General features: G+C 40.7%; 1 protein-coding gene across 3 annotated transcripts in view; it reads left to right on the top strand.

Annotated features, from left to right (window-relative positions):
• The window catches only part of LYPLAL1 (lysophospholipase like 1), a 38,924-nt gene extending 24,015 nt beyond the window's left edge, over nt 1-14,909 (top strand). For all 3 annotated transcript variants that reach the window (XM_048843207.2, XM_048843206.2, XM_048843205.2), the window contains 2 exons: nt 13,948-14,063; nt 14,655-14,909. In XM_048843207.2, the coding sequence (XP_048699164.1) occupies nt 13,948-14,063; nt 14,655-14,894 (356 nt within the window). In that variant the 3' untranslated portion in view covers nt 14,895-14,909. The remainder of the gene's footprint in view (nt 1-13,947; nt 14,064-14,654) is intronic.
• The last annotated feature ends 6,033 nt before the right edge of the window (nt 14,910-20,942 follow it).

Genomic DNA, 20,942 nt, shown 5'->3' with positions numbered 1-20,942 from the left:
CTGTGAAATGTTTGGTAATGGCAGAACTTGGTAACAAATGCATTTACGCATCATATTTAGCACTTATTTAGCTCATTACATCTTCAGAACATTGTACAAATATCTACTAATCTTCAGGCACTCTCAAAGGACATGCTGTTTCAAGCCTATTTTACGGTTGAGGAAATTGAAGCAAAGAGGTTGAGGCCACAGGAGTAGCATAAGTCAGAGATGGAATTAGAACTCAGGAGTGCCTGACTCCTTGTTCTATGCTTATACGACTAAATATTTCAGGTTGGAAAAAACTTCTAATGTGGGAACTTCTGACGTCATGGCCAATTGACTCTTGCCGTTGAGCTCCTGAGAGGTGGAGCCAGGACCATTCAGCCTGCATATTTCTTGGCCCAGCCCTGTGTTGCTCTTTGAAGGTCACTGTTTATTTTTCCTTGGTGACTCATTGCCCTGGCTGCAGAATTCATTGTTTTGAATGGCTGTCTGCACAGTCTCTTTGATCTGGCTTTCCTGTGTTATACCTGCAGGCCTGGAGACGGCTAAAGAAGAGCAGGTGTTTTTTTCTGAGAGTGGGGTGGAGATGTTCCACATACACACTCATTGTACTGTTAGATTTTCCATCTGACCTCGGGAAAATAAAAGTAGTGAGATTTCAGGGTCTGAGACACACTTTAAATCTGGGTAATCATCTAAGGGAGTAATTGAAGTTAATTGTCTCCATCTCTTAGTCTCTTTTGAAAATTCCAGCCTCTGTGTTTAAATTCTCTATCTTTAAATTGAGGAAAATTGTCTTTTCTCCCACCTTTTGTCTGTCTTGTCTATGTAGATTGCAAGGTCTTTGAGAGAGGTTTTCTTGCTATGGGCCTGTCCTGTGCCTAGCACAATAGGACCCTGATCTGCACCTTGAAGTCTTTAAATGATGATTTGAGGATTTCAGTAGCTCAGACATAGGTGAGAGGTTTATTGCAGGAGTGGGTGGGTGAGATTCTGTGGCCTGCATTGTGCTGGAGGTCAGACTAGATGATCATAATGGTCCCTTCTGACCTTAATATCTATGCGTCTGTGAGTCAGTTGGGGCTTTTAGACATTACGATGACAAATAATGAAATAAGGACTGAGTTAGTAGTCCAGCATCATACCAAATAAGTGCAAATATGTACGTTAGGGTGATGAGAATGTGGGTGTGGAAAAACTGGTGCACAAGCTCTTATTCACCATGGTCATGTAGGTACATGGTGTCATTTACACCTGTGCAAAAGGGAGTTAAAGCACTGCTAAATCAAAGTGGTAGGGTTGTACACTCCCTCTGCACAGATGTGAGAGGCAGGGTGAGAGGCAGCAGAGAATCAGGCTTTGAGTTTCTGTAAGGAAAGAATGGTTAAAACATGGATCTGGACCAGTGTAAGGTGACTTTATTGTTAAACTGTTGGCCATAGACTTCCACTGACACAGAAAACGGTGTATTTTGTAAAGGCACCTTGCATGATGCCTTTTGTGTGTGTAACTTTTGGGCAACAAGGTGTTTTTATGCTATGGCTTAATCAGCCAATCTAGAGCATCTATACAGTCCCTCTGCACCAAGGTGCCAGGCTTGTAGGGCGGAGATTGGGAAGTAGTTGGGGGGAGAGAGAGATGCAGGACCTGGAATTTTTTTGAATATGGGAGAGACTGTGGTGTGTTTATATTGCGAGGAGAAGGAACCTGATGAGAATGAGAGATTAAGGGAAAATTCAAGGGAGGGTAGGGGCAAGGGAGGTCATATGGTGGGAGAAGATGGTGTCATGCAGCAGGTGGAGGGATTGGAGAGGAGAGCAGGTGAGGAACATCAGTGATGGGATAAAGGGTGATGGGAGGAGGAGAAGGAAGTGGGACGTCACATCAGCCCTCGTCAGTCATCTCTTTGAAAATGCCAGCAACATTCTACCTGGAGGAGGGAGAGCATTTTAAGAGTGGATCTGGTGGTGAACAGGCAGCTGGTTCATGGATATGATGTGGGGGGAGGTAGAGTGCTGTTTGACAAGGAAGTCAAAGAGAACAAGCTTATAGTTGAGGAAGCCATTGTTACTCAGGAGACTTTCTCCAGACATGTTCAGTGGCACAGATGTAGGGAAATTGAATGGTGGTGGTGAGCCATGTGGGACATTGTTCTGTGGAAAGAAGGAGTGGAGGGATTAGACAACTGAGTCAATGAAGGAGAGAGTGAGACGTAAAATGGCAGATAAGCCGTCAATGGCAATGGGCTGAAAGTAGCATAGAGTGCTAAAGGAGATGAGGTGATAGTCAAGGTGTGGGAACACTGATGTTGAAGGAACAGAGAAGCAGTGTTTTCCAAAGGCAAAGTTGAGGGAGTAGACATTTTAGTGAGTAGGATTTAATTCAGTGGTGAAGGTCAAAGGAGGATGAGGGATAAGATGGCATGTCAGTGTGGAAGTTGCAGGTTGAGCATGAGGGTCAGAGATTGTGAGGGGAGGGAGAGCCAGGTGTAAAAATTAGGACAGAAAGTGGGTGGTAGCTGACAGCTACGTAGAGTGGGATAGGAGAACAGCCTAAAAGATAGGAGGATAAATGAGACAGGAACTCCAGGAATGGAAAGGGAGAACCTAACATTTTTATCATGGGTGACTATCTTTCTTATTCTGATTCAAGTTTTACACAGGGTTGGGGTTTGTTGATGCAATAGGAGCATTTGTTCCTTAAAGAATTGTGGCCTAAACCAATTCATCTCAATAACACAGTTAATTCTCATGACACCTAATGATGACAGCTTAATGATCAACACTGTTAACCATTTCACTACTGATCATTTTAAAGGAAGCATCCAGCTGCTCTTGCCTTGAAGGTGGAACCTGGGTGGTGTACTGCCACTCCTCCCCCTTCAACTCAATCTAATTCCTATACATCAGAAGAACAGCCTCCTTAATATTATCACATCCTCATTTTCAAATATACAGTCTAAGTTTAACAGTTTTAAATACATATGTCTTTTGATACGTGATGTAAAGTGTACTGCAAGTTCTGAGGGAGTTCCATGCACTGACTGAAGACCGTATACAGCCCACAGTTCTTATTCCTTAAGAAAAAGTTTTCAGAAGTTGTTCTCAAGGAATCACAGAAAGTCTTACAAAGGTAGCAAGATTTCCAACTTAAAGAGCACAATCAAGGAATTTTTTCATAAGTTTTAAAAAAAGAGAGGATTTATTCAGTTGTTGTGTAGTAATAACCCAATCCAGAACTTGAAAATGGAAGACATTTTCTTGCCAAATGCCCCCCTCTCCTTTCAGTTGTGTGCATACATTGATTTGTTATTGTTGGGTCTTGCTGTTACTGGTTAAAAATAACCTTAGAAGTAGAATTATATGGATATTAAAGATACAAAGGAATGTTAAAACTGGTCAAATTTGACTGTTTTTATGTTATAAACTTCTGTGTTTATGCCAAATTAGGCAGATCCTAAAATATGCAAATCATGCTGACATTTTAGAACTCTTGAGAATAATTTTTATTCTGTTCATATCTAGGTTTTTATACTACACCCACCACTGTAGTACAAGCACCCTGGTTCTGTGTGAATTTCAGAAAGATCCTTGGATTTAAAAATGAGGTGTCAATTAATGTTGAAGCCTGCTCTAACGTTCAGTTATGATGTTTGGATACCTAAGCAAAAACTGACTTTTCCCTCTTTCCCTCTCCGCCACCTTTGATTTACTACTACTCTCCTAGTTTTACAGGTCACTTTCTGTATACCACAGAAATGCTGATCCAAGCACGTTGGTCTTTGCCACCTGTAGTCACTTGTATAAGCAGCCAGTGAAAATAAACTTTCAATAACAGTCCTGTAGACTTGATCATGTGCCAGAAAACACATGCATGATTCCTGACCCCTTGTACTATAACAATAACATGAGAGACACAACCACTTTTTTGTTTATTGCTAGACTTCTTACATAGCTACTGGACCATGGTGGAAGTAACATGAAAGGGCTGCATCTCTTGTAAATATTGGCATAGTCATCCCTCTCAGTATGTGTGAAAATGGGATGGGGGAAGAAATATCTTGGCACTAGACATCCCAGAGAAAGAAGGCATTGTAAGTACTGAGAGATGAAAAATCAACAATAAATCATTAAAACATGCTGGGCAAACAACTTCACCTACAGCCATGGCTTTTTATGTCTCCAGCCTCCAAGTTCTCTCCTCTTGCATCTTTTGTAATTATTGGAAGATGAAGTATGTTGTCTTTCATGTAAGGACACTTACTACAGAGCTCTCCAGAGGTAAATTTATGGTCGTGTGCTACTGCCCCATTCCTGTAGTATCTGAATGTGAAGATGAAGAAGTAGAATTTTGTGTGTGTGTGTGCGCGCGCAGCACCTTACAAAAACCTTCACCCCAAAATGTGACTCAGCTTTTATATTTGCCACTGGTCCTATTCCCATCCATTCCTATTCTTCTCATCTTCCTTCATCCTATCTGCGTGAACAGGAGAAATGTCAAACGGACGTGCCAGCAGTGGATAGAAGTAACTAATAATGTCTGCCACAAGATCATATACTTCAATTTCTTTGTCTTTGCGGATTGTTTTATTTTTACAGCACCCAAACTCTGCTAGGTGTTTTACAGTACACACAGAAAGTCATAGGTCTTGAAAGATATGCATTCTAAGTTTCGGGTTGCCAACTTCCTACTCGCACAAAACCGAACTCTCTCTCCCCTCCTGAGGCCCTGTCCATGCCTAGCCCACTCCATCTCCCCCTCACTCACTCGCTTATTGGGGGCTGGGGTGTAGGAGGAGGGTGAGGGCTCCAGCTGGGGGTGTGGCCAGGGATGAGGGGTTTGCAGGGGACTGTGGGGGTGGAGCTGAGGGGTTCGGAGTATGGAAGGGGGCTCTGGGCTGAGGCAGGAGGCTGGGGTGTGGGAGGAGGTACAGGTTCTGGGCTGGGGGTGCAGGTTCCTGGGTGGGGCCAGAAATGAGGGGTTCAGGGTGTGGGGGGGGGCTCTGGGCTGAGGCAGGGGGTTGGGATGTGGGCTCTGATTTGGGGCTGGGGATGAGGGATTTGGGATGCAGGAGGGCACTCCGGGCTGCGGCTGAGGGGTTCGGAGTGTGGGAGTGGGCTCTGGACTGGGGCGGGGGTTGGGGCATGGGGGGGAGTGAGGGCTCTGGCTGGGGGTGCAGACTCTGGGGTGGGGCTGGGGATGAGGGGTTTGGGGTGCAGGACGGTGTTTTGGGCTGGGATTGAGGGGTTTGGAGAGTGGGAGGGGGTCAGGGGTGCAGGCTCTGGGCGGCGCTTACCTTAAGCAGCTCCTGGAAGCAGCGGAACATCCCCCCTCCAGCTCCTGTACGGAGGCGCAGCCAGGCGGTTCTGGGTGCTGCCCCGTCCACAGGCGCCGCCACCGCAGTTCCTGTTGGCTGCGGTTCCCTGCACGGCACTGCCAACCGGATAGTCAATGGCCCGTTCAGTGGTGCTGACCAGAGCTGCCAGGATCGAAAACCTGACACCTGGTCATCCTGTCAAAGTTAGATATGCGTGGTACAGGGACCAGGCTTAGCAAACAGTAGGGAAAGGTTGGAGTAGGGAAGGACAAGGGTTACAGCAATAAAATCAGCAGTTACTCAGTTCAGCCATGTTCATGTCTTTATAGTGCAATTAATTTTTTAAAATATGTATTTATTATTGATCACACATAATGGGCATCATAGACCATCCCTGATAGGTGTTTGTCCAAATTGTTCTTTAAAACTTTTAATGATGGGGATTCTGCTACTTCCCTTGGAAGTCTATTTCAGAGCTTAACTACTCTTATAGTTAGACAGTTTTTTCTGATATCTAACCTAAATCTCCCTTGCTACAGATTAAGTCCATTACTTGTTGTCCTGTTTTCAGTGGATATGGGAAACAAGTGATGACAGTCCTCTTTCGAACAGCCCTTAACATATTTGAAGACTGAGACCAGATTCCCTCTCAGTATTTTTTTCTCAGGACTAAACATGCCCAGTTTTTTTAATAGGTCAGGTTTTCTAAACCTCTGATAATTTTTGTTGTTTTCCTCTGGACTCTCTGCAGTTTGTCCATGTCTTTCCTGAAGTGCAGTGCCCGCAATTGGACATGGTACTCCAACTGAGGCCTCACCAGTGCCAAGTAGAGCAAAATAATTACTTCCCATGTCTTTCATACAACACTCCAGTTAATATAATACATCCCAGTGCCTTTTTCACAACCGCATCACACTGTTGATTCATATTCAAATTTGTGATCCATTGTGACCCTCAGATCCTTTTCACCAGTTATTTCCCATTTCGTAGTTATGCGTTTGATTTTTTTCCCCTTCCTAAATGTAGTATTTTGCACTTACCGTTATTGAATTTCATCATGTTGAATTCAGACCAATTCTCAAATTTGTCAATATTGCTTTAAGCAAGTAGAATATGGATTTCATAATACTTGGGCACCACCAACCAGATGATGATAAGCAATCCTGAATCTGTTCTAGCATTTGGATCACCAGCTTGCCATGTACCTGTCAGTGTCCCATTGTTGGAGCATTTCCATAAACTCATGCAATCATTGATTCTAGGATTGGAAAAAACCTTCTGGGTCATCTTGCAGTTGGCATGCAACATTATTCTGTATATTAATGTTTTATTATTAGTGCTGGTTTAAAAAGAAGTGTGTGTGTGTGAAATTACACAAATGTTAATTTTTTAATATACAAAATATTTCAACCAGCTCTTACTATTGTTTGTTTTAATTTTATTTTAGTGCCACCTGGGTGCTCAGGTTCATAGAGATTTACATGAAGATAGTTTCTTCTGCATGTAAATCCTGATCCTTCAAATGTAGCCCAGTTGAAATGGAATTATTCATGCTCATATGTCTTTGAGATTAGGGCCAGAATGAGAGACACAAAATAGACTCATAAACTCATAGATATTAAGGTCAGAAGGGACCATTATGATCATCTAGTCTGACCTCCTGCACAATGCAGGCCACAGAATCTCACCCACCCACTCCTGCAATAAACCTAATATGGTACAGACATACTGGATGACGGTTCAAGCTTGACATTGTGTTAGTTACCTTTAGTGGATCATCTCTGAAAGGCAACCCAGAATAAAAGGTCCCTTTTTTACGAGGGAGCTGAAAAGAGCAAAGATGGTTTGATGCTTACGAGGAGGGAGACAACCTCACAAGTGATAAAGCTTCATGGAAGAAGGTACAAGATGTGAGTGAGATACAGATTTTAAAATGTGGGGTTGTGAGGGTAGCTTGGAGACTCATAGGGAGCAAAGTTGGTGCAGGGGGCTGGAAAAGTGAAAATAAATGGAGGTTTTAATCTAATCTGTCAAGTAAGGCCTCAAAAACCTCCCTTGGCAATATTGTTCCACTGTTTAAAATTCCTGTTAGGAGAAAAATTTCTTTTTATAGTTGCAGGCCATTCCCATGTGCTAGGCCAGGTCTATGCTAGAAACATTTGCTTGATATAACAATGTGCAGTGCAGGCAGGTGGTGTTGGGATTGTTTTTAATAACACTTTTATACCAGTAAAAGTTCAGGTGCAAATGCAGTTATACTGGGGGGAAAAAGTTCTTTTTCCAGTACAGCTTATTTCATCTGGGGAGCTTGTATAAGCTATATCAGCAAAAGCACATTTAATTAACTGTTACAAAGCTGACCTTCAATCCTGATCAATGAGAGCAGATCCCTACACCCATGCACTTCGCCACTGAAGTAAATGGTTGCAGAGGTCTGTCTGTGTGGACTGGTCACCAGCAGTAAGAAATTAATGTTATGTTTGACAGATATCTTCCCAGTACCACATCTATGGTCTCATCTTCATAAAGGCATACAGAAATAGGGGTTAAACCATAGTTGTAATAAGATGATCAGGTAAAAGACAAATGGACATTTTCTTGCTGGTCTTTACTTTTCTGCCAGTGAACTTCAATAATTGTAGTCTTATGAAAATGTGTTTTTCATATCAAGTGAAAATGTGGCAAAATTTCTTTGAGTTCCAACATGAAACAATACATACAGCAAAAAAGTATCACTTTTACAATAAAAATGTAGAACTTGTACCACTTAGCTGTTCACAGAAAACATGTCATGTTGCTTGAGTGTTTTGCCAGGAGAGAAAACTGGACAGCAAATTTATTCATGCTCCCAATTTGTAAAAAGAGAAAGTGTCTGGCTACTAAAAGGAAGCTGCCTTTATTCTTGTAAAGGCATTAAGAAATCACTGAACAGCAAACAGGACAGAATGTGGTGGATTCTGAACTGTACATTTCAGTATTGCTAGGGGATAGGCGTGGGAGTTATGTAGCAGTGCTTTACAGATAAACAAGTCCTTGCCCTGAAGAACTGACAAAAGACAGTTATGTTCATGAAGTTCTTTGTATGATGTAAATAAAGAAAATGTGCTATCTCGTTAACATTCATCCACTGTTGTAATGTTCAATTGTATGCCTCATTAGTTCTGGCGCACAGTAATTGTTCATATGTACAATAATAGGCTATTGTTATGTTGTCTTGTCAAGGCACTCTCTCCTGCCGCACGCACTATTGCAGTTCAGCTAGTGGCCACATGCTCATTATATGCCTTTGTACTTAGTGCTTACTTGATATTTTCTGTTCCGCTCAAAGCAAACTGTAACAGGTTGGGGGAATTGTCTAGGTGGGATACTGTAGTGTGTTTATGCTTATGGAAATACTGATTTGAAAGAAGGAACTAAAGAGCACATGAGTCTCTTTGCAGGTCACTTATTAGGATATTTTGTTGCATTCACCAATGGGGAAAGAGAAATTGCCCAAATCGCCCCTAGAGATGGCAGAAAGATGAGGAGAAAATAACAAAATGAGAGTCAGTTTGGAAAAATACAAGCTAATACTTCTGAGTAATAATTATCCTAAACTCAGATATTCAATGGCAAGGATAAATCCAGGTATCAGTAATGCTGAAAGAGTGGACAGAAAATTAGACCTGAATATACAGTGCATCATGGCAGTAAAATGGGCAAGAAGGTAATTGTCTCTCCTCATGCTATGCTGGTGTACTACATATGGAATATTATGTTCATTTCTGGCCACCTCATTGTCAGAGATATATTGATAAACTTGAAGAAATTCAGGGAAGAGCTGGAAAAACTATCCGAGAAGGGCCTGACTAATGAGGAAAGATTCTAAAAAGCTGAATATGTATAATTTGGCTAAGTGATGATTAAGGCCCTGGTTCTCCTCTCACTTAGATCAAAGGGAGTTACACCAGGGTGTGATTATGACTCAGGGAAGCAACTCATGATTTACACCAGCGAGAGAGAGAAGAATCTAGGCTTTAGCGCTGCAGAGCACTGAAACATCAAGGAGTAAGGGCAGAATTATTTATGGTGCTAAATTTGGAGTAACTTGGTGAAATAAAGGGAATGTTTAAGTTGAATATTAGGGAACGCTTCCTAATATTCAGGGGGATGGATGACTTGATGATTACCTGTTATGTTCATTCCCTCTGAAGCACTTGGCATTGGCCGCTGTTAGAAGGCAGGATACTAGTGTAGATGGGCCAATCGTCTGACCCAGTATGGGTCTATGGGTCTGTAGAATAGTTTCCAGGCAAGTGGCTTTGAACATGTTAAAGCTAGATGGAAAAACCTAACTGGCCACCTGTCCATTCTACTGTAAATCTAAGATTATTTTCTACAACAAATGTACTAGTACATTTTCCAGTCTCTGATTTCAGAAAACCATTAGTGAGACAAAACTAGAGCCCATTATGGGGTGCAGTCTGCATGACTGAGAAAAATATATTCTTCCACTTTCTAAGACAAAGAACTGAACATTTTGAAGTCAGAGATAGGAAATCAAACACAATGTAACAAGGGAGATCAGAAGATAAACTGTTAACATACAGTATATATAACAGGGTATACAGGGCACTTCTAAGAGAGACCTTAGGTAAAACGTCCTTCATTCTGAGTCACGAAATTAAGCATTCATTTATAGATTTGAGACCCAAACCATTGTTTGATGAGTGAATAGTGGGTTGTGAGTAATGCAAAGAAATGAATATAACTGAAGTATTATAGTAAGCAAACTGGTCAATTCCTGGGTTTAAGCATAGTGGTTGAAGCAACAGATTTTGCTTCACATATGGTTCTGATTCTCATCTCTCAGGTGTCCATTTGGAGTAGCCTCACTGAAATTTAAAGGTTTAAGGGGAATCGAGTCTGAAGATCTTACATGTAAACAGAACATCTCATTATGAAAAATCCTAAAGCCCTTTTATAGACTGTATATGAAAGAATTTATGTACTTGCCACTGAAACATGGCAGCAGTTGTTGGGATTTAATCTTCCTTGAGAGGGAATAAAATACTTATGGGAAGCACAGTCTCTGCCTGCTCCTCCCATGTTATGTCACCGTGTACTTGAGTGATTGAGTTACTCTATACTGCACCTGAAATTCTAGAGAACAGCCTGCCTTAAATCTCTCATTTTTAAGATGGGTATCACACATGCAGAGCTCAACCTTGATTCACGGTCTTTATTTGGAAAGTGAGGATGTGACGGGTTCTGATTTCAGCTGAAAGCTCACAATTAGCTATTTCAAGGACAAGCAGTTTCCTCCACATGGGCAGTGTGTCCTAAAATTTCACTTTATCCATATCCTTCTCTGTTAATAGTGGTTGACTTTCAGAGAGGACACACATGGGTGGCAGACCTATTATGGAAGCAGACTTCAGCCCCATCAGAGCAGGTTTTGGTGTAGGATCTCAGGTGCTTGTTTTGGAGAAACCTTGTTGAATTGGGGCTTAATAGGTGGTTGCCTATTTTAAAAATGTGCCTCATAGGGATGTAAATAGCATTTTAAAAAAGTAAACATTTAAACTATTAAAATTGTACTGGTTAAATGTTTAACCATTAGACTCCATTGCCAGCTCTGGGGTCCCGGCTGCTGGCCCTGCGCAGAGCCCTGGGCATGGGGGCGCCGGCAGTAGAGTCCCGCAGCAGAGTTTAAATGCTAACCGGAATTAAATGCTTACCGATATGACTCATGCTTATCGGTTAGCCGGTTTACATTTTACATCGCTAGTGAGTCACCCCTTTGATGTCAATAGGATTACTTGTATGCTTAAAGTTAGGGCACACAGTTAAGTGCTTTGCTGAATCAGGGCCACAGGGGAGCATATTGCTTTTTGATGTTCTTGACATGCAGCAGAATCCATTATAAAGCTAACATTTACTAACTGTTACAAAGCACTAACTGCAGATCTCTCGAATTGTAGTTATAAGGGAAAATCTGTGATACTTGCAGATATTTTCTGTGTGGAACCTATTGGCAAATTCTAATATTTTAATGGCACTCCATGCACTCCTTGGGAGTGGAGTGGTCTGCATGTCTAAGATTAAAACATCTGAACTTGCATCGTTGATCTTGATGGATACTCACAACAGAATCTGGTTAGTAATGTTGTAAGTCTTGCATGTTCCATGCTATCTTTCCTTCTACTGAGATAATTAGTACTTAAACTTGCATGTAGTTTTCGTCTATGTATCTTGTAAGTTGTGTTGGTTATGAGATCTTATTTTCTGTAACAATGTGTATATTTTGTTTTTTGTTTCATTTTAATATTTCTAGTCTTTTAAAAAATAACTCCTTGAGTGAACATGTGTTTTATGTATTATGTCAAACTTAGACGTACATTGAAATATTATCCTTTTGGAATCATAATATTTTGCCTTCATGTATAAATACTCGTTGAAATCACTGTCTGCGAAGCATTTACTATATAGTATTTACCCAGACGCTACTGTGGTATTGAGTGATAAAGTGCAGATTTTCCCATGGAAAACTGAATTCAAAGAACTAGCCCTTTGTATTAAATTTTCTCATAGTAGTATGAGCCACATGAAAGCACCATTACCTAATATTCTTCTACACAGAAGGTGATTGCATTGTCAAAGACTGCCGGTGAGTAATTGCAGATAGTCTTGCCAGAGTGTGACTAACCGGGTGCAAAATTTTAGATTAAATCATTTACAAACTAGTAATGGGTTTTCAATGCACACATTTGTCTAGATTAAAACATAAAAATGTGCTTACATTTACATATGGACAATGTATATCTGTGTATAGTGTGTGTATTTATATGTATGGATATAAACACATACAATAACCTTTTGGAATGTAATACACTATTTTTATGAGTTTGGAAGATGGCATGCCTGGGTGGCATGAGGAAGTGGGTGAGAAGCAACTGGATCTCATGAGAGAGAATAAAGCACACTTCAGCCAAGACACATTGCTGTTTTACAGAAGTGAGTTTTGGGTAGTTGTAAAAACATTTTATCTAAATATTGAGAGAGAGTCTCTCTCTCTCTCTCTGTCTTCCTCCCCACCCCATGATCTGCGGTGGATTTTTCTGTGGTGGTCTTTTGAGTTCTAGGTTTTCCCTTTGAACTTTAGCATTTTGTGTGATAAACAGCTGTGGGAAATCCTGTGCCCAAAAGGAAATTTCCTGCTGGAGAAGACCAAGCAGTATTTGCACTGGTTTTCTCCTGGGGGTTTCAGCTGGGGTGGTACAAGGTGCAGTTTTAAGTTGCGTTCTGGTCTCCCCCACCCCTGCTTGCACCTATCTGTGCATCCCCTGGCATGTTGGCTGTTTCCTTTCCCCCTGCTAGGGCCTCACACTTTTGATGTAGCACTGGTTGCCTGTAATCATCTGTCACCATTGCTGCTCTTACCCCCAGACAGATTTTTCTGCCCTGTGGCTTGGGATACACTATCATAAGACATGGCCAAGTCAAGCCCACAGTACCTAAATTATACAGTGCAGAGTTATGTTTATGCTCAGTGCAGTGTCTTTACAGAACTTCTATGCTAGCAGCTTTGTGTAAATGCTGTTCAGGGCAGAAGTAGAGTGGAACTGGGTCAACCCAGTGGATGGACTATGACATCAACCTGCCATTCTGCCTTTAAAAGCCCCAGTCAAAATCGTACTGTATTTCATCTGTATTTCTTTTTCCTCTAATCTATATTCAGCACGTTTTGTATTTAAAAAGTCCAGAACTCAGAATTTCACATCTATTTTTAGCACCAAACTACTTGGTGAAAACCAAATGCACCACCAAATAAGTGAACTGTGTAAAAGTACTGTTCTAATTAAGCATAAGTCATAACCATTCTCTGTTAGCTTATGTCTGTGCACTGGGAGAGATTTCAACAGGACAGTCATGCCACCTAAGTGCTTCACTTCTAATGTCCTCTATTAGCGGGATACAATAATAAAATACCGTCTACATTGTGTACATGGAAAGTAACGTGATGGTCACAGAGCCAGTTTCCTAACAGGCAAGTATCTGTCATCTTAAAAAAAAAAAAAAAAAAAAAAATGCTGGTGGCAGCCTAGTTATTGTTCCCAAAAGGTAGACCCTGGGTAGAGAGAGTAATCCATTTTCTTACCCTTCAAAGTGATCTATTAGAACAGGGGTAGGGCACATTTGTAGGGAAGTGTTTCCGCTTGTCCAGCTGCACCGCCCATGCCATATCTCTCCTGTGAAAAAAGAGAGGATCAACATATACTGGACCATGGTGGTCCAGTGGTATGAATATTGATTATGTACAGTGATGGCAATATGCTGTCATCCTTCATGAGTGCTAGACTGACAAAGTATGAAAAGTCACCTGAAGAACTGGAGGTGACAGCCATACCCACATCATGGAATTCTGCTTTGCATTGTCTATAAAACACACATCTACAATATCCAAACAGCTGGTGGAGACCATTAAATGAGAGGATTATGAAATAGTACCATTCTGGTTTATAAATTTTTCCTCCTCTTTTTAGCTCTCCAGCTTTCTAACTGAATCTTAGTTTGTTTTTATATATATAACATAAAATATTATATGTATGATATTTTTCCAAAATCTAAAATACTCTTTTTTTTTTTTTTTGGTCACGTTTTAGGAGGTTTTTCAATGGGAGGTGGCATGGCAATGCATTTAGCGTACAGGTATCATCAAGATGTGGCTGGAGTCTTTGCTCTTTCTAGCTTTCTCAATAAGACATCTGCTGTTTACCAGGTGAGTGAATGCCAGTCTTTTTACAAATGCCTTTTGGAGCACATACAAATTCCACCTAAAAAGATAAACTGATAATTAGGCAAAAACAGTTGAAGCACGGCATTACCTGGGGAGTGGAATTGATTAGCTCCAGGTGGTCATTAACTGCAGGGAATGTTCTGCACTGAGAACATTGGTAAGCAAAATATCAGGGAATAAAGGTTTAAAAACTACTTTTATCTTTACATATTGTTTATTTGCTTACTTTTGCAGTTTCACTGCTATTATACTGTGCAAAGTATGCCAAGTGTGCGATGGAACATTAGACAATCAAATTATTTGTTTAGTTACATGGCATCTTTAATTATTGTACCTATTATTTGAGAATGTCTAGCAGATTATAAAGGTCATGGGCTCCATTCTGCTGTATTCAGGTCAACATGAATCTTTCTGTTCATGTTACGTGGAGCAGGATCAAACGCTGCATGTAGCTTTTTGCAGTTGTAAATGGAGCTTGTTTAGCACATTGGAATTCCATATATAAAGTTTTCATATATCAACATTTGCATCTTCTAAAATCCATATTTGAACTCTTTTTCTTCCCCCATCTAGGCTTTACAGAAAAATGAAAGTGTCCTTCCTGAATTATTTCAGTGTCATGGAACAGCTGATGAGTTAGTTCTGCACTCGTGGGGTGAAGAGACCAACAAGATGTTAAAATCATTGGGAGTAGCAACATCTTTTCATAGTTTTCCAAATCTTAATCATGAGTTACACAAAACTGAACTGGAAAAATTGAGCTCCTGGATTGTAAAGAAATTGCCTGTGGAGACAGCAATGTCAAATGAATAAATGAAATTAACTTAACATTTCAAAATAACGTTTATGTATAGCAAGGGCTTGCCTACATTAACAGTTAATGCACAACAGGCTAGTGTGAGGTAAATATACAACCCAGCTTGCCATGCACTAAGTGTCCGTGAGGATCCTGCTGCCTCACTAGTTCCCTAGTGCACTTTGGTCTACCCTGCTTTGAAACAGGAGTAGATCAAAGTGCATAGGGAATGGTTAGTACATGGCAGCATGGTCCATTAGTGAATGGAAAACTGGGGTGTGTGTCTACCGCACACTAGCCTTCATCACACACAAGCCCTAAGAGTGTGCATCATTTATTTCGTAAATATAAATCCAGCTTCAGATAGACACTAATGTTACGTACAACTTTCTTAAAACCTAGCCTGGATGATGATAAACTACTGATACTTACTGATGTTTTTACTGTCCAATATGCAAAACATGGAAGCTACAACATTCTGTGGAAGATACTGAGAGTATTAAAGCCATTTATAAATGGCCCAAACTCTTTTCAAAACTTTAATATATAGTGTTCCATGATTTTCCACATCATCCTATTTTTATTCCAAGCTGGAAAAATCTGTAATAGTTTTTTTTTTAAAAAAAGTATAAAAATAATTTTACAGCCTACAAATGTAGCAGTGTGTAATATGATTCAAGTTACATTTGAGGAAAAAAAATTATGGTGCCATTCCTGCAAAGACTTAAGCGTGTGCTTAACTTTACACACTGAGTAGTCCCTTAGAGTGCACTGCAGTAGTCTAAGCAGGAAGGTACAAAAGTATGGATAGCAGTGGCACAGTCCGCAACTGAAAGAAAAGATCACAACCAGGGCAGCTGGCAAAAAGGGAACATGGTTACTGCTATAATATGGTCATCAAACAGCAGCTGTGGTCTAAAATACCCCTTGGTTGCTAACCCCAGTAATTAATGTCCAACGTACTCCCTCAGTCAAAGGGTCTGATATCACCTCTGCCATCTCCACTTGCCGCAACCCCCCATCATCATGGCAGTCTTGCTCACTTTCATTCATGCCCCGACCTCAACTAGACCCTGGCTAGGGGGCCTAACCTCACTGTCCAAGTCAGGCCTTGAACACGTTACTTATATCCTCCCCGTGGCCCAGTTTAATCATCTGTAATCTTCAGAGTGTACTTCTTAGAGCACCTGTTCCATAGAGATTTTCTGAAAATTAATATTTTCAGAGTTTTGAGATTATTGGACGATTCATGACCTTTTTGTACCATAAAGACTGATTAACATAAAACCCTTTCCAGGTTGTGTGTAAATCATAACATATCTATTCAGGAGTTGGATAACACTTACCTACTTCACAGGTGTGATGATAGAGTAGAAATGGGCACAAAATCTGTATCCAAACATCTTCCAAAATGTAGTGAAATCCAGATCTGGATCTGACCTTGGTCACAGTTGGTCTCTGTACAATGGGACTAAACAAAACTCCAGGTCCACTATGGTGTTTAATAAAGGGAACCAAAGTAGTCCATTGATATTACAAAATGAATCCTGGTTCTCGTGACCGTCCTTTCTTTGTAACTATTCCTATTCTCACCATATTTGTTCCAATTTCTTTGAGCTGCTCTCGGATGTCATTAGAAAGCCATAATGGCAGGATGAAAAGAGTTTGTCATCTCTCTTCATCTCATTGTGCCTGTCACCAGAATGAGTTACCACCCAATGTTAGTGCTTAACAAATTCCCATGACAGCAACTGTAATAAGAGCAGAAAACAGTACAAAAACCAAACTGATGCATCGTCATTACACTTTTAAGAGACTACTTGTCACAGGTTGTAATTATGGCTGTGCTAAGGCAATGTTAGCTCAGCTGCTTCAGCACACACCTGTTTCAACTTAATCTGCGATAATTAGGAAACGTAGGGCAGCAAAGAAAAAAGCTTTTGAGTTACTATTTCAAATAGTAAAGTTTGTGTGCCATTTAATGTCCTGTGTTTCAGAGCAGACTGCTGACTTGCTAATGCCAGTGAAATGAAATAACGCAAAATATTTTTAGCAGCAGGAAGTTGTTACTTGCTACTGCCAATTACATGCCTTGTACTTTAATGCTGACACTTTTTTTCCTTCCCTTACTCTTCAAGATAGGTGAAAGCTTGCTTAGGGCCAAACACACCAGGGTAGAAAGAAACCTCTCAGCCCCGTGGAGTTGGCTGACCCCACTGAAGCCATAGCCAATACTGGCAGTGATTTCTGGGACAGAGCATACAACAGTGTCCTAAATCTGCTCTTCAACAAAGGGGGAATGAGGAGGTTAAGCAAGAGACTTGGGTGTATTGACTTTGGCAACACAAATACCTTGTCATGCCAATAAAGTTATTGAATTTGGGGAGGGGGAATTGGGGCAAAGTGGAAAATACAAAGGAAAAAATGAAATAGGAATAGATTTATCAGACACTGACACAGGGTTGAATATAAATAACAGGGACATGAGGTTTCTTTGTATCATTGTTATTTACAGCTCTTTTAAATGCACACTGAGGACTCAAGTGTCCTCATCTTTTAGTTTAAAATGTGATCCTGCAGGCTCCAAAATACAATTGTTGACAAAAATATAAGTCTACAGACGCTCTTCCCAAAGAATGATTTTTTTCCCCCCAAAACAGGGTATATTTAAGAACCATTATGGCATCTTTCACTCTATTATTCCCTATACCTAAAACAAAACAAAAAAAATACGGCTTTAACAGCTATTCCAAAACTAGACCCCGAAATATCACCACAATGATAGTACATAGCAAGCATCAGTGCTGAAGCTAAAGACATCTCATTTTAACACAAACCTCAATGATTTCTGTGAAGTGCAGTACAACCCTGTATATGTGTGTTTAACTTTAACTTTACATACGGCTACACCTTAAAACCATTCAGAGGCTGAAAGCAATGTGGCTCACTTGCTGAGAAGGTCGGCTCACTGGAGCATATGAAACCACTACTCTGGGATCTCCTCTGGCTGCCTGTTGGTCTCTTGGTGGAGTTTAAGGATGTGCTTCCCTGAATGACAGAAGGGTGGACTGTCAGGAGTTCCTTTTTGAATAATTAATACTGTGGGGTTGGTGGTGTTATATTATGTGTTAGGGTACCTAGAGCTTTGTACACGTGGCTCATTTTAAACTTTAAATCAAAATAAATGAAACACAATAATTCATAGCAGGAATGGAATCCAGCAGTTCCAATTCCCAATCCTTGACTTTCAAATATCCATGTATTATTGCCTTTCATCTGAAAATGTTCAGATGTCAGTGAGCCAAGTGCACTTTGAAGGCAATGGGGATATAGCAAGGAAATATTTGGGAAACTAGATTTTTATTATTCTGTGGGTGCGTGCTCACATCAGTTTTTTTAGGTGCTTCCTCCTGATGGAGGGGGAGAGAAAATATATTTAATGACCCACTAGCCTAGGTCGTAAGAAGGGATAAAAAGCAGAACCGTGAGCTACCAAGCACAGGTGTAACACCATGAGCTTTTAACAGTAGCAGGATCTTATCGTCTTACGTGGATCAGTCACTGACGAAGAACAGGACACAATTAGCCAGCATGTAACATATGTTCTCAGTAGTCCTTCCAAATATCACTTTTTTCAAAGTTAGATAGTCTGTCCTTTCACTTTTGGGCTTGAAGGCCATTTGGAAAATATGAAAAAATAACTGAATGGATTTAACTGTTCAGGTTCCTGATACCTGCTGGAGCTTGCTGCTATTTTAGTAAGGTTCATAATTCAGTGAGCAAAAGAAAATTAGTTTAAACTAGGCTTATTCTCTTGGGCTCAGTAAATGTTTTCTGTGCTGCTTGGAAACAAGGCACAAGTGTGTGTTTTGTTTTTAAACTTCTGTAATTATAAATTTGTATTTAAAAGAGGTTTAAAATGTGTGAATAGATTGGTGCTATGAACTGCAATCCTTCCTGACTAACTAGCATGTTACTGCAGACACTTGGAGCCAGAGACAGTCACAAATAAACCTGAAATCAGCTGATCAACCTGGGAAGCCAAAAATGATTGGTAATCTTATTTTTAATATCAAAATTATGAGTTCTGCACTTACATTAATCTCTCCTCCTGTTAAATCATAACACTCAAGGTTTGGTAGTAAATCATCTTTAAAACCATTTAACAAGTCTGTGCAGATGAAGGGAGCCAAGTGGGTGAACAGAACTTCCATGCACAAAGATGAGATCCAGATGGCAAAGCGTGGAAATGGGGATCTGTTGGAATTATGCTAGCCAGAAAACTGTTAAGACATGGATGGAGGAAGGTAGTAGATATCTGTTTTTTGGTCAAAGATCATGCTCCAGGAAAGCAAAGGAGGACAGCTGGGAGAGGTTTTAGAAAATGTCCCGTCTGAAGAGAAATTGAACCTTCCCTTTTCTGAGATGAACTTGGGTTAACCTACATTAATAAGATGGCTAGCTACAGCTTCACATGCAGACTTGAAAGGAAACACTACAAGTACTAGTTCATGCAGTTTCTGGGTAGTTTGACCCCAAAAGAATCTGGTGGTTCTGTTTTCAATTTGCAGATTCCCTAACATCTGCACAGATGCCCCTTGTGTATGCTACTGCCTGTCCCACTCCCTCATGTCCACCCAGAGATAGCACAACTCCTGCAGGAGCTATGCATCCAGTGGGTCCCCCTTAGTACAGGACAGAGGGAAAAGCAGTGCCAATTAATATACACTGTGCTAATGTGCTAAGATTTCCCTGACAGATTGAGGGGATGAGCACCTGGAGTAGCCCAACCGACTGCACGACAGTCTAGGTGTTTGAGACAGCTCGCCACAGGAGAAGCACTACCATGCAGGATGCTTGCATTTATAAATGATTACAGTGTGGCGCAGGGTATACTGGTGGTTCAAAGCCAGGCTCTGATTAGGCAGTTACGCTTTTCTGTCCAAGCCAGACACTAAAGCCCAATGATGCAAAACCAGGACTGAGTCACTAAGTAAAACAAAAAACAACCCTCCAACCCCCCATTTTCTAGGTGAAGGAAAACAGATATAACTTTTTTTTTAATGTCTGTGTATTTTAGCTGTAACTCCCTTATCTTATGCCCTAACTATTCTCAAGTGCTGCTAACATTGGCTGGATTGGAACAGCAAGTGTCTGCTTCCCTTTTAAAGAAAAGGAGTACTTGTGGCACCTTAGAGACTAACAAATTTATTTGAGCATGAGCTTTCGTGAGCTACAGCTCACTTCCTCGGATGCATTTGACTCACAACTCTGAGCTTCTCCCACACAGCATTTTAAAGAGAAGGGGTAGGGTAAGGAGAGAGAAGATGAATAAAAATAAACTTGGGGAAATGACAGCAGGGATTTTCAAAGGAGCCAAAGTGAAATATGTGCCCAAATCCCACTGAAATGGGATAGGATTTGGAAATTTAACTCCCATAGGCTCCTTTGAAATCCCAGCCTACACTGGCTGCTGGCTCTTAGTACTGATCGTGAGAAAATGAGACAGTGAGAATTAAACATCCCTATTGGACCACAAATGGCATCTGTAAAGGCAGCCAGGGTCCTGGGACCAGGCATGGAAGAGCAGATCCAAATAATTCAGGTAACCTGGGATTAAAAATAATAAAAATTTAAAAAGCAGTGACTAGTGGTTAAAATAGGTGAAAGAATTTGACCTTTTCACTGCTTTGTACAGGGGCTATATTTTGTGGTGGCAGAATATATAGCATAAGCTCCTTGAAACGGCTTTTTATTTTAAATGAAATGCAAGAATAAGGAGAAGTAACCTAATATAAGATACAGGACAGTTGATCACCTACTGGTACACTTGTTAATGTAGTTGAAAGCACTTGGCAAAGTGTAGGATGGTAACCATGCTGCACGTTCTGTTCTATATAGGTTTTTATACCAGGCATGTCATCGTAGTATCTGATGCTATGACTTCCAGTAGTGCATTAAGCCACATGACTGCACATCCGTCATGTGGTGTTTGTTCTCTCATCCAAAGGAAGAAGCATGTGCAATTGAGTGTCTTGTTTTGGAAGTGTGTATATTTTGGGTCT

Source organism: Caretta caretta, chromosome 3 (genome assembly GCF_965140235.1).
Source record: "Caretta caretta isolate rCarCar2 chromosome 3, rCarCar1.hap1, whole genome shotgun sequence".
NCBI classification, from domain to species: Eukaryota; Metazoa; Chordata; order Testudines; family Cheloniidae; genus Caretta; species Caretta caretta.
This window is presented reverse-complemented; position numbering and strand designations above follow the sequence as displayed.